The 15742-nt window shown below is 46.7% G+C and overlaps 1 protein-coding gene across 1 annotated transcript in view; it reads right to left on the reverse strand.

Moving 5' to 3' along the window:
- The window catches only part of ACACA (acetyl-CoA carboxylase alpha), a 246860-nt gene that overhangs the window by 61378 nt on the left and 169740 nt on the right, over window positions 1–15742 (reverse strand). Inside the window, 2 exon segments of the mRNA XM_048482780.1 lie at window positions 909–1029; window positions 3138–3281. Coding sequence (XP_048338737.1) covers window positions 909–1029; window positions 3138–3281 — 265 coding nt within the window.

Raw genomic sequence — 15742 nt, forward strand, 5'->3', positions numbered from 1 at the left:
GCAATTCTTTTTTTAAAACGTATATTGCAGCTGCAGCCGAGCAGCCACAGGAAGCATGTTATTTGGCCGCGCTTCCCTTTTCCCCAGTCCCTGCCGCTCTGCTGCGTAGCTACAGAGGGCACAGGGGTGGCAGCACAGTCCACTCCACATTTTCCTCCCCACCCGGGTTTTTCAAGAATCGCACCATCTGCAATTCTTTTTTTAAAACGTATATTGCAGCTGCAGCCGAGCAGCCACAGGAAGCATGTTATTTGGCCGCGCTTCCCTTTTCCCCAGTCCCTGCCTCTCTGCTGCGTAGCTACAGAGGGCACAGGGGTGGCAGCACAGCTGGGGAGGTCCACGCCTGCCAGACTTCGTAGCTATGCAGTGGAGGGAGGTGAGTAGAGGGGGAAAGTGCTGCTTCCGTGCGAAGGGGCACGACCCGGCCAATGTGCTTGCTGACCACGGGACACCCAGCCCTACAAACGGCCCGGGGCTACGATGGGTTCCTTTATCCCGCCTGCAACCCGCTTTACATTTACTGTCCGGAAAGGGCTTTAGACTCCGCTCTTCACCCGGAAAATGGGGGTAATAATATTAACATTCCACAAAGGGTTCTTGTAATTACAGCAAACGTAATGCATTTGAAGCTCCCTCAGTGTACTGTATAAATGCAAAATATTATTATTTAATAGCATATGCACAGTAGATAGAGCATTGCGCTCAAGGTAAGCAAATATTACACCAACAAAGGTCTCAATGTAAATAACACAATACGTCACATAACGATGTTTTCAGGACAGTGAACAAATATTGAGCTATATAACTTCTTTTTTTAAAGAACACCGCTGTTTTTGGCCCATGCGGAATGAGCCTTTGATTTTCAAGAAGATAACCATTAACTCATAAACCAAAGGAAAGGTACATACTTGGGTGAGGGCGTCCAGCAAGCATCCAGCGGGGATCGTAGGGCGTCTTGGTGGGGACAAACTCAATGACTCTGTCTATTGTGTCCTTTACTGTGAGCATGGGGACTGGGCTGCACACACTCTAAAGGGAAAAGGAGACACAGTTAGTGTTTCTGGCTCTTCAAGTTTGCACACATTTGGCTGGAGCAAGCGAGAGGCCAGAACAGGGGTCTGCAACCTATGGCTCCCCGGATGTTCATGGACTACAATTCCCATCAGATGTTCATGGACTACATGGACTGCGGCTCTCCAGATGTTCATGGACTACAATTTCCACCAGATGTTCATGGACTACATGGACTGCGGCTCTCCAGATGTTCATGGACTACAATTCCCATCAGATGTTCATGGACTACATGGACTGTGGCTCTCCAGATGTTCATGGACTACAATTTCCACCAGATGTTCATGGACTACATGGACTGCGGCTCTCCAGATGTTCATGGACTACAATTCCCATCAGATGTTCATGGACTGTGGCTCTCCAGATGTTCATGGACTACAATTCCCATCAGATGTGCATGGACTACATGGACTGTGGCTCTCCAGATGTTCATGGACTACAATTCCCATCAGATGTGCATGGACTACATGGACTGTGGCTCTCCAGATGTTCATGGACTACAATTCCCATCAGATGTTCATGGACTACATGGACTGTGGCTCTCCAGATGTTCATGGACTACAATTCCCATCAGATGTGCATGGACTACATGGACTGTGGCTCTCCAGATGTTCATGGACTACAATTCCCATCAGATGTGCATGGACTACATGGACTGTGGCTCTCCAGATGTTCATGGACTGCAATTCCCATCAGATATTCATGGACTATATGGACTGCGGCTCTCCAGATGTTCATGGACTACAATTCCCATCAGATGTTCATGGACTACATGGACTGCGGCTCTCCAGATGTTCATGGACTACAATTCCCATCAGATGTTCATGGACTACATGGACTGCGGCTCTCCAGATGTTCATGGACTACAATTCCCATCAGATGTTCATGGACTACATGGACTGTGGCTCTCCAGATGTTCATGGACTACAATTCCCCCAATTGACCATGCTGGCAGGGGTTGATGGGAATTATAGTCCATGAACATCTGGAGAGCCACAGGTTGCAGACCCCTGGGCCAGAGGCTTAGAGCACACAGCAGCTTTACAAAGTTATCATAAAAATCTCCACTTTCTTGGCATGATGATCAAACTATTAGGGCATGTTTACAATATGCCGCCCTAAAACCGTTTGCCAAAGGCAATCGAGGAAACGGGAGTTTCCAGCGGAGGGGTGCGGCTTTCGAGCAGAAGGTTCTTCAAGTATCTCACCCAACCTCAGCAGTTAGGCAAGGTCATAGGATAGGAGCCAGTGCATCAAATGACATTAAAAGCTCTCCCTGGACCTGCTGAAACCTCAGGGGGAAATAAACCCTCCAGTGAGTTTGTTACCAAGCAACGAACACTTCTCCATCCATCCAGATGGACAACTGTGGACGAGTTAACAACGCAGCTGGGGAAACCTGGAGTTAAAAGCATCTCTCCAGTTCTCCTACCTTGGGTGCCAACAAGATTTTAAGCACACCACTCCCAGTGCAACAAACCTATCGGAAATTCCTGGCTTTCAGCTTTTCAGAGCTGGAATTTCCACCAGGTCTAGTATCCAGTGGTGGGATCCAAAAATTTGAGTAACAGGTTCCCATGGTGGTGGGATTCAAACAGTGGCGTAGCGCCAATGGGGCTGGGCGGGGCACGACGGGGGCGTGGCCGGGCATTCCTGGGCGGGGCTGTGGCAAGGACGCAGCCGCTGCGCTGGTCCTTGGGCGGGAAACGAATGCACACAGGTGCGGGCTGCCACGCACACCGGTGCACCTCCTGCTACACTGCTTCAAGTTCTGCGCGCTACTGCTGAGAGGACAGGCATAACTAAGGCAAAAATCACGTGGCAAAATCACCAATTAGTAACCCCCTCTCAGCACACACAAATAATTAGTAACCTACTCTCGGGAACCTGTGAGAACCTGCTGGATCCCACCTCTGCTAGTATCCAGGTCATGTTCCGCAGCCGTGCCGTAGTTTCTGTGCAGTCTTTTGTGGCCTCCACAAATGATTCGGAGGCTTGACGCACAACCACAAAAAGGTGACAGCAGCCGTTGTTCTTGCGGCATCGGGACTAAAAGAAAGACTAACCTTTGGCAAATACGAAAGCCAGTGGAGAATCGTGTACACGCCTTCAAAGTCATCGCACACTGTGGTGTGGGTCACCCCATTGTTGAACATGATCTGGACCCCACCCAGTTGGTTGTTGGAGGTGTACACCTCTCTTCCAAGAACCTGTGCAAAGAGAGGAAACAGGTAGGCATCCCTTTAGCACATATCGTTCAAAGGAAGATCAGGTTTGATGGCACAAGCACATATATTTTTGATCCCACCTTTCTACTTAAGTAATGGAAGACAATTAACATAGTATTTTGGAAAAGCATACAGTATAGACAAGAAAAGCCATAAAACAGACAGTGAAATGAACTAGAACCGTGGGGGCGAACCTTTGGCACTCCAGATGTTATGGACTACAATTCCCATCAGCCCCTGCCAGCATGGTCAATTGGTCGTGCTGGCAGGGGCTGATGGGAATTGTAGTCCATGAACATCTGGAGTGCCAACGGTTCGCCACCACTGAACTAGAACTTTGAACTGCCGCAGTGAATAGAATAATACTACTTTGGCCAAACCCACGCTTAATTAAAACTGATTTCCAGAGGCGGAGCTACCAGGGGACCGGGGTGCGCGGGTTGCACTGGTCACATGCCGGGGGGATCACCCCCCTGGCGGCACCCCACTCCCCCGCCCCCCTGCGGCGCCCTCCTGCCCCCACACTTACCTTATTTAAACAGTGCAGTCTGGAGAAGTGGCCTGTTCCCTTCAGGCTGAAAGCGGCCTGGCGGGAACTACACTTCCCAGAAGACCTTGTGAGCCCCAAGGTCTCATGGGAAGTATAGTTCCCATTGTCAAGTGATTGTTGTGCAACTTGTGTATTGCGGTTTGTCCTTGGTTCCCAGTCAGGTTCGCGCCTAAAACTGCTGTTGGTGCGCTTGCCTGGAGTTCTGGCTGGGACATATCATCTAAGACTGTCTGCCATCTCTTATGAATTCTGTCTGTGAGAATATGTGAGAATATGCCAGTGATGGGATCCAAAGATTTTAGTAACAGGTTCCCATGGTGGTGGGATTCAAACAGTGGCGTAGCGCCAATGGGGCTGGGCGGGGAACGGCCGGGCATTCCGGGGGCGGGGCATTCATAATTTCTCTGTTACTGTAAAAAAACTCTTACTTAAAAAAAAGTTCCTAATTTCCAGCTGGTATCTTTCTGTCCATAATTTAAACTCATTATAGCAAGTCCTATCGTCTACTCCCAACAGAAACAACTACTTCTCCTCTGTCAAATACTTAATACTTTCAAATATTTAATTTTGTTTCTAGAAATCAAAAGAAGGGAGATTCTTTCCTTAAACCAGGAACTTTACCATATTTCTAACACATGTTTTTAAAACAGCCCAACAGGGAGAATGATCCCGTTTTCTACCTTCGCTAACCAGCCACATAGGAAACAACAGGACTTGATGATTTTTGGACCTAATGGAATTTCTAACAGAAAAGCAGACCCAATTAGTAACCCCCTCTTGGCACACACAAATAATTAGCAACCCACTCTCGGGATCTGGTGAGAACCTGCTGGATCCCACCTCTGGAATAGGCCTTGTTTCTGTTATCTGAGGAGGAGTGTTTCAGCTTTTATATTCTTGCTGTAACTCTGCGGAGCCAGAGTTATCCGGTCTTGCTTTCAAATCCTACTTAGCCAGTGATTAAAGAACTGTTTGAAGTTACTTTGCCTGGACTCAGTCTGTCCGTTACATCCATTTTTCACCATGAAGGGAACAGGCCGCTTTCACAGGATGAACTAAGGTAAGTGGGGAGAGAAACACTGAGCGCTCACCGGGCGCAGTATGACCCAGCTATACCTCTGCTGATTTCAGGCCAGTTCCAAAAATGGGGGGGGGGGGTGTCCTCAAACAAACCCCCGCACAAACTGATTGGATACCATTATTAGACTTTGCCGGCTGTCACCCGCATAACCACAGGAGGGAGGCCGTGTGGAGAGAATGGCCTACATAGGGGAAGAAGAAGAAGAGTTTTGGATTTATATCCCCCCTTTCTCTCCTGCAGGAGACTCAAAGGGGCTGACAATCTCCTTGCCCTTCCCCCCTCACAACAAACACCCTGTGAGGTGGGTGGGGCTGAGAGAGCTCAGAAGAACTGTGACTAGCCCAAGGTCACCCAGCTGGCACGTGTGGGAGTGCCCAGGCTAATCTGAATTCCCCAGAGAAGCCTCCACAGCTCAGGCGGCAAAGCTGGGAATCAAACCCGGTTCCTCCAGATTAGATATACGAGCTCTTAACCTCCTACGCCACTGCTGCTCCAGACTGCTATAGGAGAAACAGTCCTAAATACTGTCCTCAAGAAGAAGAGGAAGAGGAGGAGGAGGAGGAGGAGGAGTTTGGATTTATATCCCCCCTTCTCTCCTGCAGGAGACTCAAAGGGGCTGACAATCTCCTTGCCCTTCCCCCCTCACCACAAACACCCTGTGAGGTGGGTGGGGCTGGGAGCGCTCCGAGAAGCTGTGACTAGCCCAAGGTCACCCAGCTGGCGTGTGTGGGAGTGCACAGGCTAATCTGAATTCCCCAGATAAGCCCCCACAGCTCAGGCGGCAGAGCTGGGAATCAAACCCGGTTCCTCCAGATTAGATACACAAACTCTTAACCTCCTACGCCACTGCTGCTCTAGGATTTAACCCTAAACAAAAAGAAAAAAAACAGACAGCTGCTAGAATGCGAGGATGCAATTCCTCCAGGTAGTGATTTTGCAACAGGGAACGCAGGAGTTCGCTCTGTTCAGACAGCAAAATTACAGCTGGCATTCGGTTACCACAGCTCGGATTCTAAATCAAGCCTCCACACGGAGAATGGGCAAAGAGATAGCTGCTCATTTGTTTTCAGCATCTCCCACTTATTTGGCTCAGGAACATCTGAACACACCACAACAAACGCAAGCACGGCTGAGCAATTCAGACAACAGTCCATAGCTGGCAACAAGTGAGGGGTTGCAGGTCCACCTCAGACCAGAGTTTCTGAGCCAATCATAAACAATGCCAAATTATCACAAACCACAGTTTGCAAAGACTTTTCAACCCATGGTTTAGGATTCAGTTTGCTACCTGATCACAAGTTTCACATCAGTCCAGATATCTGGCCAAACCAAGGTTTAATCATGACAAAAAGAAGAAGAAGAAGAAGAAGAAGAAGAAGAAGAAGAAGAAGAAGAAGAAGAAGAAGAAGAAGAAGAAGAAGAAGAAGAAGAAGAAGAGAAGGAGAAGGAGAAGGAGAAGAGGAGGAGGAGTTTGGATATATATATTCCCTTTCTCTCCAGTAAGGAGACTCAAAGGGGCTTACAAACTCCTTGCCCTTCCCCCCTCACAACAAACACGCTGTGAGGTAGGTGGGGCTGAGAGAGCTCAGAAGATCTGTGACTAGCCCAAGGTCACCCAGCTGGCGTGTGTAGCGGTGCACAGGCTAATCTGAATTCCCCAGATAAGCCTCCACAGCTCAGGCGGCAGAGCTGGGAATCAAACCTGGTTCTTCAGATTAGAGTGCACCTGCTCTTAACCACTACGCCACTGCTGATGACTGAATGTAGTCAACATACAGTGTGAGATATGCCAAAAAAATGTATTGCTCCAATTTCAGGATTAGACTGGATTTCAGATTCTTTTCATTTCTCGAACTCCTCTTTCGCATCCAGTCTTTTGTAGGGATATTCACTGATTCCTTAAGATACTACATATCACCCACCCAATAAATATCAGAACCTTTTTATTAATAGCAACCCAAAATGGGAGAGGAGGAGCTGTCCTCTTCAAGACTTCACCCATGACACAGCAATTACTGCCCAGTTGGCATCAGTTCAGTCCATCACAACATTTTTTTTTCAGCAAGCCTTTATTGGCATAAAGCAGTACAACAATAATAAAAACAGATTAAAAAGCATATACAATACAGGATATACATGATAGGACGAAGGAAATCTACTGGCATTTAGTAATTTCCAGAAGAAAATCTGCCACTATCATACAGAGAGAAGGATCAGGGTTGTTCAACAAGTAGTGTAATCTAATTAAATCGGGGAGAAAGGGTAAATGTAAGGGAGTGAGATTCACATACTTGGATCTGATTTCCTTGAATCTGAGACAGTGAAGTAATTGGTGGGCCAGAGATTCAACTGGAGAGCCATCGTTACATGGGCACAACGCTTTTCTCCTTTTCTTGCTTATTAAATCTGCCATGTAACAAGGGAGAAGGCATTACATTAAAACCTGCATGCGAGCATTATGGCTCTCCTTTTGAACAGGGTTTATTAAGCAATACGAGGTAGTGTGCCAAGTGGCCCCGTTCAAATGGAATGAGAAAAGTACCACCTGGGAGGAGACCGCGTTTTCTTGGCTAGGTGAGTAGGTGTAGAGAACTCTATCCAATAGTTGACCTTTTAATTTCCTATAAGCTTCTGAATAGGACCAAAGGGGCAAAGGGAGTGAATCCACTGACAGTCCAATGGAGGCCATTTTTCTTCAATTATGGGGAAAACCAGGGGTTGGAATGTGGTGTCAGAGAGCAGACGGTTGGACCAGGGAATTACAGTCCGAGAGAAAATGAATTCAAGCAGCCAGAATCTACAAAAGTCCTCATGCCAAGCCGGGCTGATTCCAAGGAGGCTCTTTGACCTAACTCCAGACAAAGGAAGGGCTGCATAGGGCACACATACAATTTGGGAGTCCAGTTATCTTATGGTGAAAATTTGGATTGAAGAGAATTCAAGGAGTGGTTAATAGCTTGAATCCAAATTGGGACCTCCGTAAAGCAATCCTCGCCAGGCGCTTACTTTGACATTGAAAAATTTGAGGGGCAGGAGGTGATAAAGGATGGGCCACTTTGCTGTAAAAGAAATGCGTAGTAGTGCTTGACATACTATTAGATGTAGCTAGGAGAGCAGCCTTCCTCTGGGTTGCCCATGGAAAGGTTAAAGGAAAATGAGAGGCCAAAGGTATTTCATAGCACTTAACCTGTTCAATTTGGGTGCTTTTCATTGCCCATGTGAGCTTCTTAAAGCTGGGAGAAGACCAATACCTTGGTTTCTTTCTATAATTTGGAGTGCTGTGTGGTTTCCGGGCTGTATGGCCGTGTTCTAAGCAGCATTCTCTCCTTGACGCTTTCGCCTGCATCTGTGGCTGGCATCTTCAGCAGGAGGATCAGAAGGATTCTTTCATGTAATTAATTGTCAGTCTGTTGGATTCACAGTAATCCACACAGTGCTTCATTAAGCGACTGAGGCCAACTCTGGTTCGAGAGAGGGTGTGCGACAGCATCATCTGCATACAGCAGAATTGGATACGGGATGTACCCAGTTTTGGGGCATGGCTGTTCACTGCTGAGAGGGCAGAGGGGAGGTCACTTAAAGAAAAGGAATTGAAAAGAGTTGGGGCCAGGACCTTAGCCCTGTCTTTGACCTTTGGAAATTTAAATACTGTCTGTCAAAAGGCCTTCGTGGGAACACTTGATCCGAGAACGGGTATGTGTGTGCAGTTGCCTAATTAAGAACAAGAGTCTGGCATCAATATTGAGGGCAGCCAGTTCTTTGTCCAGAGAAGTTCTCTCGGCACAGAGTCAAAGGCAGCCTTTAAATCAACAAAGAGCAGCGATAGAGTTTGTTATCTGCATTGGATTGAATATTTACTGGTTAGATGTGTAATAGGCACCCAGTGGTCCAGAGGAGATTTCCCCTTGTGAAAGTTTCCATTTTGTTCAGCCTCCCACTGCACCAGAGTGGAAAAGCCACAGCTGAAGTTTCTTCAGTAGCAATTTGGCATAAATCTTCCTATCACTGAGAGGAGGCTGATGGGGCTGAAGTTGGCAGAGCTCTGAGTGACTTGCACTTATGGATGGGAAGCACAGTCGCAGACAGCCAAGTCTTGGGTAGGAAATAACACCTGAACTGTTTACTTGGGTAAAAAAATTGGCCATGGGGATAGGAGGCTCCACCAATTCCGTGTATTGAAATTTCAGAATCTCTGGAACCCAGATAGAATCAGGGCCAGGGGCTTTCTCTTCCTTTAAGAGGTCCTCTTAACAGCTCAACTACTTCTTGAGATGAGACAGGAGGCCAACTTTGGTAAAATCTAAAGGGATGAATTGAAGAGGAGATCCATTGCTTAAAAATATCGTTGGCATTAAAAAGTTTGCTTTGAAACAAGTCCATGCCACCAAATATCAGGGGTAATACAGGTGGGGTAGGAGGCTTGCATCGGTTAAAATTATTCAGGACAGCCCAGAGTAGCCTGGACTGTTGGAAGTTACGCAGAGTGGAGAGCACGTTCCCATTGGGTGTTGACATGTTCCATATGGTTCTTCCCACCATTAGCTGAAAGTTGTTTCTGCAATTCTATTAGTAGGACGAGGGAGGTCCCGGGTCTCCCCTGAAGCCCTAAAGTTCCGATATAAGGAAGCCGAATTTGACGCTCATTGTTGCTCCATGCACTCTCTATCAATCAAGGTGTTCTCTTTCTCTGTTTTTTGCTGGGATTCCCCACGATGGACGTGGAAAGACCGACCTCACAATTGTTGTTTAAGAAGCTCTGTCGAAACTGGTGATAGTCTCCTGGGGAATCTGCAGTGAGAACAGAGGATTTCAAGGGCTGTGGTTAAAGCTGGGGGAGATGAGTAAGTTTTCAGTGGCTAAGGCCAGTTTGGGGTGTCCAAAACTAGTCTGGGGATGTCTACCATTTTGGTGGTAAGGAATCTGCATGTCTGGCCTCCTTGATGTGTGATAAAAATGGGAAGTCTTGAGGGGAAGGTGATCACAACCAGCAGAAGATCTCCAATCTGGAAGGATAAAACAAATGATCTCAACTCTGGGAAATGGAGGAGACAGTCAATGACACTGCAGCCATGAGGAGAAACAAAAGGTATAATCTTGAGCATGGGTGTAGCACTCCTTAAAGCCATTTAGCCAAAGTTTGTTGTGCTTGATGGCCAAGTGAACAGATTTCCTACCAGCTTGGCGTTGGAGTGAGTATCCTTGGAGTCGCTAAGGTCAAGGACGTAAGAGTAGAGTGGTAGGGTTCACTTCATCAAAACCTTCCTGCTCAAGAAGGGAAGCTTAAGTTTGCACTCTACTCTTGTACGTAAAAGTCCCCATTAGAACAATCTGGGAGGAGGGGTGGCTACATTCAAGCTCCTCAATATAGATGGATAGGTTATCCCAAGAATTTCACACAAGGTAGCTTTTCTGAGAGACTCAGGAGGGACATAAATATTAACAAGGACTCAGGAGATCCTCCTTAAAGAATTTGAACAGCCTGAGCTGTCTGAGTGTTGAAGGAGAGTAGGGCCTGTGCCTGGATTGACGCTGTGGAACTAGGGATGCAAAGGCCACCCGGAATAGCAACCTCAGACTCTAGACAATTTGAAGTTTAGCTTGGAAGGTAGAGAAAGGACTTATAGAAGTCTATAAAAGCAAATATGATTATTGGCCACACGTGCTTCCCCTAGAAGGGAGGAATCTCCATCAGCCTCTCTGAGGTAGTCACAGAAGAGGGGGTTTCTGAGCTTGTTCCCCCAACCTGAAATATTCCATGATAGGATGGAGAGGCCAGCTGGAGGTTGGCGTCATTCGGTGTGCTCTAGGTCTGTGATTCCAGGAATATCAGAAAGGATGCAGCCATTTCTGGGAGGTAAGGTTGTTCTTGTGATGAGTGGCAGTGCCAAGGGTCTCGACTTCGGCATAGAGTTCTCGACTGAGTGGAAGAACTTGGAACTTGCAATAGAAAAAACTGCTGGATTCCAACACCTGGTTAAACCCCCCTTGAATGTTGTTTCTGATAATTTGCCAGCGACAGCCAATTTGGGAACTATTTCTCCATCCTCAACAACTCTACCCTCGAACCTGCACGGCCAAAGAAATTCGCTCCAGTCTATCTCTGGACCCTCCACTCAGTGTTATATGGACACTAGCTCCCCCCCACATGAAGATCTACTAGTTCCGCTGTCTCCTAATCCCATTCGCTCATCCAGCGCTACTAGCCCCACCAACACTCCTCACGCTGAGAGTGCTCCCCCACATGTGGCGTTGACTCATCTGGAAATGGACATAGATTTCCGCTTCTCAACAAGGGTGCTTAGTAGGAAGAATCCTTCGCCCTTCACCTCTCCAGGCAAATCCTGGGCTAAGGAGGCTTGAGGAAACAGAATCTTCCCAGCTCTCTTCTATAGCCTCCCATTCGACATATTATTTCACCCTAGATCCCTTGGGGTTCCTTTTGCCCTGTTGAGGGAGAATCAGGATGCTTCCCCCCAATACATGTCCAAATCCCCCCTCTTGGAAGAGGGAGGTCCTTACAGGGTTTCCTTGGTGGACCTCCTGCAAGCTGGTAGAACAAAAAAAAGCTGTCATTGCTAATCTAGGCTCTACCACCTCCAAACTCATTCAGCTAATGCAGTCTTCGTCTCAGGCTCTAGAGGGTCAGGCCTCAGCATCCTGCTCTGTGCCTGAGTGTCCTGCAGCACCAACAAATCCTTCTAATTCGTGCCCTCCAGAGATCCTCTCCATCACAACATAAGCATAAGCATTTTATTGTCATTGTGCACGCACAACGAAATTTACAGCAGCATTCCTCGATGCACACAATTCCAGACTCATGCCCCATCCTCATCTCTCTTTCCCCTCCCTCCACCTCCATCCCTACACAGCCCCAAACACATCAACACGAAGCCAGCTGAGGAGTTCTGAGCACAGCCACAGCCTCTAGAGTAGAAGCTGTCTCTAAGCCTCTTTGTCCTAGTTTTGATAGACCTGGTATCGGCTCCGCCGGATGGTAACAGGGTTCAAAAAAGAGAGCGTGCTGGATGAGACGGGCCAGTTCTCTCTCGAGAATATTTGGGGCTTTCTTTTTTTTTTTTTTTTTTTTTTTTTTTTTTTTTTTTTTTCTTTAGGCTTCGGGAATTATAGAGTTCTTCCAAGGAGGGGAGAGGGCAGCCGATAATCCTCTGGGCAGTAGTGATCACCCTTTGGAGCGCCTTCCTATCTGCCCCTGTGCAACTGGAGAACCATACGCAAATGCAGTAGGTTAAGACACTCTCTATAGCACAGCAGTAAAAGGACACCAGGAGTTTTCCATTCAGTTGTTGTTTCCTTAAAAGCCTCAGATAGTACAGTCTTTGCTGGGCCATCTTAACCACAGCGGCGTCTGTGCGCCCCAGGTCAACTCCTCTTTAATCATGATGCCCAGAAATTTAAAACCCACAAAACATTCTTTGGCCCCTTCCACACGTGCAAAATAATGCACTTTCAATCCACTTTCAATGCACTTTGCAGCTGGATTTTACTGTGAAGGATAGCAAAATCCACTTGCAAACAATTGTGAAAGTGGATTGAAAGTGCATTACTCTGCAGGTGCGGAAGGGGCCTTTGTCATTCCAGCCACCTTTAGCTATAAAGCACATTTCTGCCCACAACACCGCCCTGCCTTTCGTAGCTTGCAAAGCCATTGTTCGAGTTGCATGCTTTTTAATTCCAAAGTTCACAAACTCCCTCCACATCTGCCTGCGCCCCTCCCAGCTTTCCTTTAAAAAAATATAATTTCAGCCGTTGTAGGTTCAGGTGTTTGTGCAGTCTGGATTTTGCCAGGGTCAGTTGCTCACTTAAATATTCAACCATTTTGCAAAACAACAAGTTGTCACAGCCTTGTCAAGCCCATCAGCCTGCTTTTGAAACGGCAAGCTGCTATTAAGCCTCGCATTTTCAAAAGCCGCCTTCCGACGCCCGTGAACAATGGTGGAATTTCCAAGTATCAGGCCAGGAAAGGAGGACTCAGCGTAACGTCTACCCTCATAATGTTACCAGCAGAAAAATAGGAAAAATATTTTCCTGAGCCTGCCACCGAACTACACTGGCTAAGGATCACAGCAAAGAGACCAGTGTTGTCCAAAAGCCTCCACAAGTCCTGGAAAGAACATGTATATACAAATGTGCTGATATTTCACATGGTTTCCTTCTTGCCTTTGTCCCTTTTAAGGTTTAATGTAAGCCCCTCAGTGTGGGATTTATTATTTGCCAAATGTTTAGGATTATACTTTAGCTAGGTTCTCCAGTTGATTTAAAGGTTTCGATTACTGTTAATTTAGGATACTCTTGCTTATAAGTATGTTTATGAATGGGCTTGTACTCGTATTGGAGGTTCTTTTGTTTATAAGGTTAAGGGATTCTCTATAGGAGTTACTTTAAAGTGATAGACAAAGAAGAGGAAATGGATTAGAAATATTCTTCTTTACACTTTATTGTATGATAATAGCCTCTTAGGATTTTAGTAGATTTATTTTAGCTAAGGTAACAAGGAAGTAGATCCAGAAGAAATGCAAAAGTAAGGAACCAAGCTCCCTCACCTTACAATCTGATAAGTTTGTCAACCCTCAACAAAAGACCTTTTGGACTTACAAGGGAGGTGCCTTTGGCTGTTTGGAGGACATCACCCTAGTTCCCATTGGACTATTTTGAATTTTTCACTTCTAGGATCTCAAGACCCATTGGACTATTGAAGTTTCCACTTCTAGGATCTCTAAAGATTCATTGGCAGCAACACTTTTTCTTCTGGGACTTAATCCCATCAGCAAAAACAAAAGACTGTCTTCCTCCTCTTTGTTTTAGATTGTCTGTATTATGTGGCCGGGGACTGCCCCCTTCCTCCTCTGGTTGGGTGAAAAACTGTATAAAAAGGGCTGTGTTTCATTCTGTACTGGGCAGTCTGGCCTGGAAAGAGCTTGAAATCACAATAAAGAACCTCTGCTCTGAAGGCAGCCTGCCTTGCATCCACTCACTGCTGCCAAAGCTGAAATCACTCTGAAATCACTTTCTAGTTACCCCTGGCAGTGGGTAACAATAACTCAGAAAAGGACATGGATTCAGGACAAGCACATCTGCACAAATTAGTGTATGCTGCATAATCTACACAGGCTGGAACCATTTGGCTACCCTTGGCGCAGCGTGAGTTGCTGCACATCAGAGCATGATTTTATTTTCCCCCTGCCTTTGCTTTTGACCCTGTTTTGGAAGGAGCAAAACCTCCGTTTTCAAAACATTTTTACATATTTATTGCACAATCATCATCATCATCATCATCATCATCATCATCATCATCATCATCATCATCATCATCTTCTTCTTCTTCTTCTTCTTCTTCTTCTTCTTCTTCTTCTTCTTCTTCTTCTTCTTCTTCTTCTTCTTCTTCTTCTTCTTCTTCTTCTTCATTTACAGTCAGCAGACCCATAAAAACATACTAAAGGAACTAATAATTTAACAAGTTTCAAATACATTCTCGGGAAAAAACCCCAAAATTAAAAGTGTTAAAAGAGATAGAAAAAGTGCAGAGAAGGGCGACGAGAACGATTGAAGGATTGGAGCACCTTCCTTATGAGGAGAGGCTGCAGCGTTTGGGACTCTTTAGTTTGGAGAGGAGACGTCTGAGGAGGGATATGATTGAAGTCTATAAAATTACGCAAGGGGTAGAAAATGTTGACAGAGAGAAATTTTTCTCTCTTTCTCACAATACTAGAACCAGGGGGCATTCATTGAAAATGCTTGGGGAAGAAGGTTAGGACTAATAAAAGGAAACACTCCTTCACGCTATAGCGTGTGTGATTGGTGTTTGGAATATGCTGCCACAGGAGGTGGTGATGGCCACTCACCTGGATAGCTTTCAAAGGGGCTTGGACAGATTTATGGAGGAGAAGTCGATCTATGGCTCCCAATCTTGATCCTCCTTGATCTGAGATGGCAAATGCCTTGCTTGCAGAACCAGGTGCCTTGTGGAGCAGCAGCAGCAGCAGCAGCAGAAGGCCATTGCTTTCACCTCCTGCACGTGAGCTCCCAAAGGCACCTGGTGGGCCACTGCGAGTAGCAGAGTGCTGGACTAGATGGACTCTGGTCTGATCCAGCAGGCTAGTTCTTATGTTCCTATGTTTTCAAACCTAGTCAGTTTATATTTATTGCACAACATTTATCCTGCATCCCTTCGTCTCAAAGAGGGAGACAGAGCTCTGGCGGAGGGTGCACGGAATCCTTTCCCTTGTCTGCCAGAAATCCCATTTGCTCCCCACAGAGGTTTCCATGATTACTCATGTACCCATATTGAAAATCCTTGTAATCAGGAGATCAACAAAATACGGGCAGAAAGTGATGCGCACAACAGAAATAGCCTGGAGAAGCAAAGGAAGGCCCTAGTGCAGGCGTGGCCAACCTATGGCACTCCAGATGTTTGTGGACTACAATTCCCATCAGCCCCTGCCAGCATGGTCAATTGGCCATGCTGGTAAGGGCTGATGGGAATTGCAGTCCACGAACATCTAGAGCGCCAAAGGTTGGCCACCCCTATGTTCATGGACTACAATTCCCATCAGCCCCTGCCAGCATGGTCAATTGGCCATGCTGGTAGGGGCTGATGGGAATTGTAGTCCACAAACATCTAGAGCGCCAAAGGTTGGCCACCCCTATGTTCATGGACTACAATTCCCATCAGCCCCTGCTGATGTTCATGGACTATATGTTCATGGACTACAATTCCCATCAGCACCTGCCAGCGTGGTCAATTGGCCATGCTGGTAGGGGCTGATGGGGATTGTAGTCCACGAACATCTAGAG

This window comes from Sphaerodactylus townsendi, unplaced genomic scaffold (assembly GCF_021028975.2).
Source record: "Sphaerodactylus townsendi isolate TG3544 unplaced genomic scaffold, MPM_Stown_v2.3 scaffold_22, whole genome shotgun sequence".
In the NCBI taxonomy this organism is placed as follows: domain Eukaryota; kingdom Metazoa; phylum Chordata; class Lepidosauria; order Squamata; family Sphaerodactylidae; genus Sphaerodactylus; species Sphaerodactylus townsendi.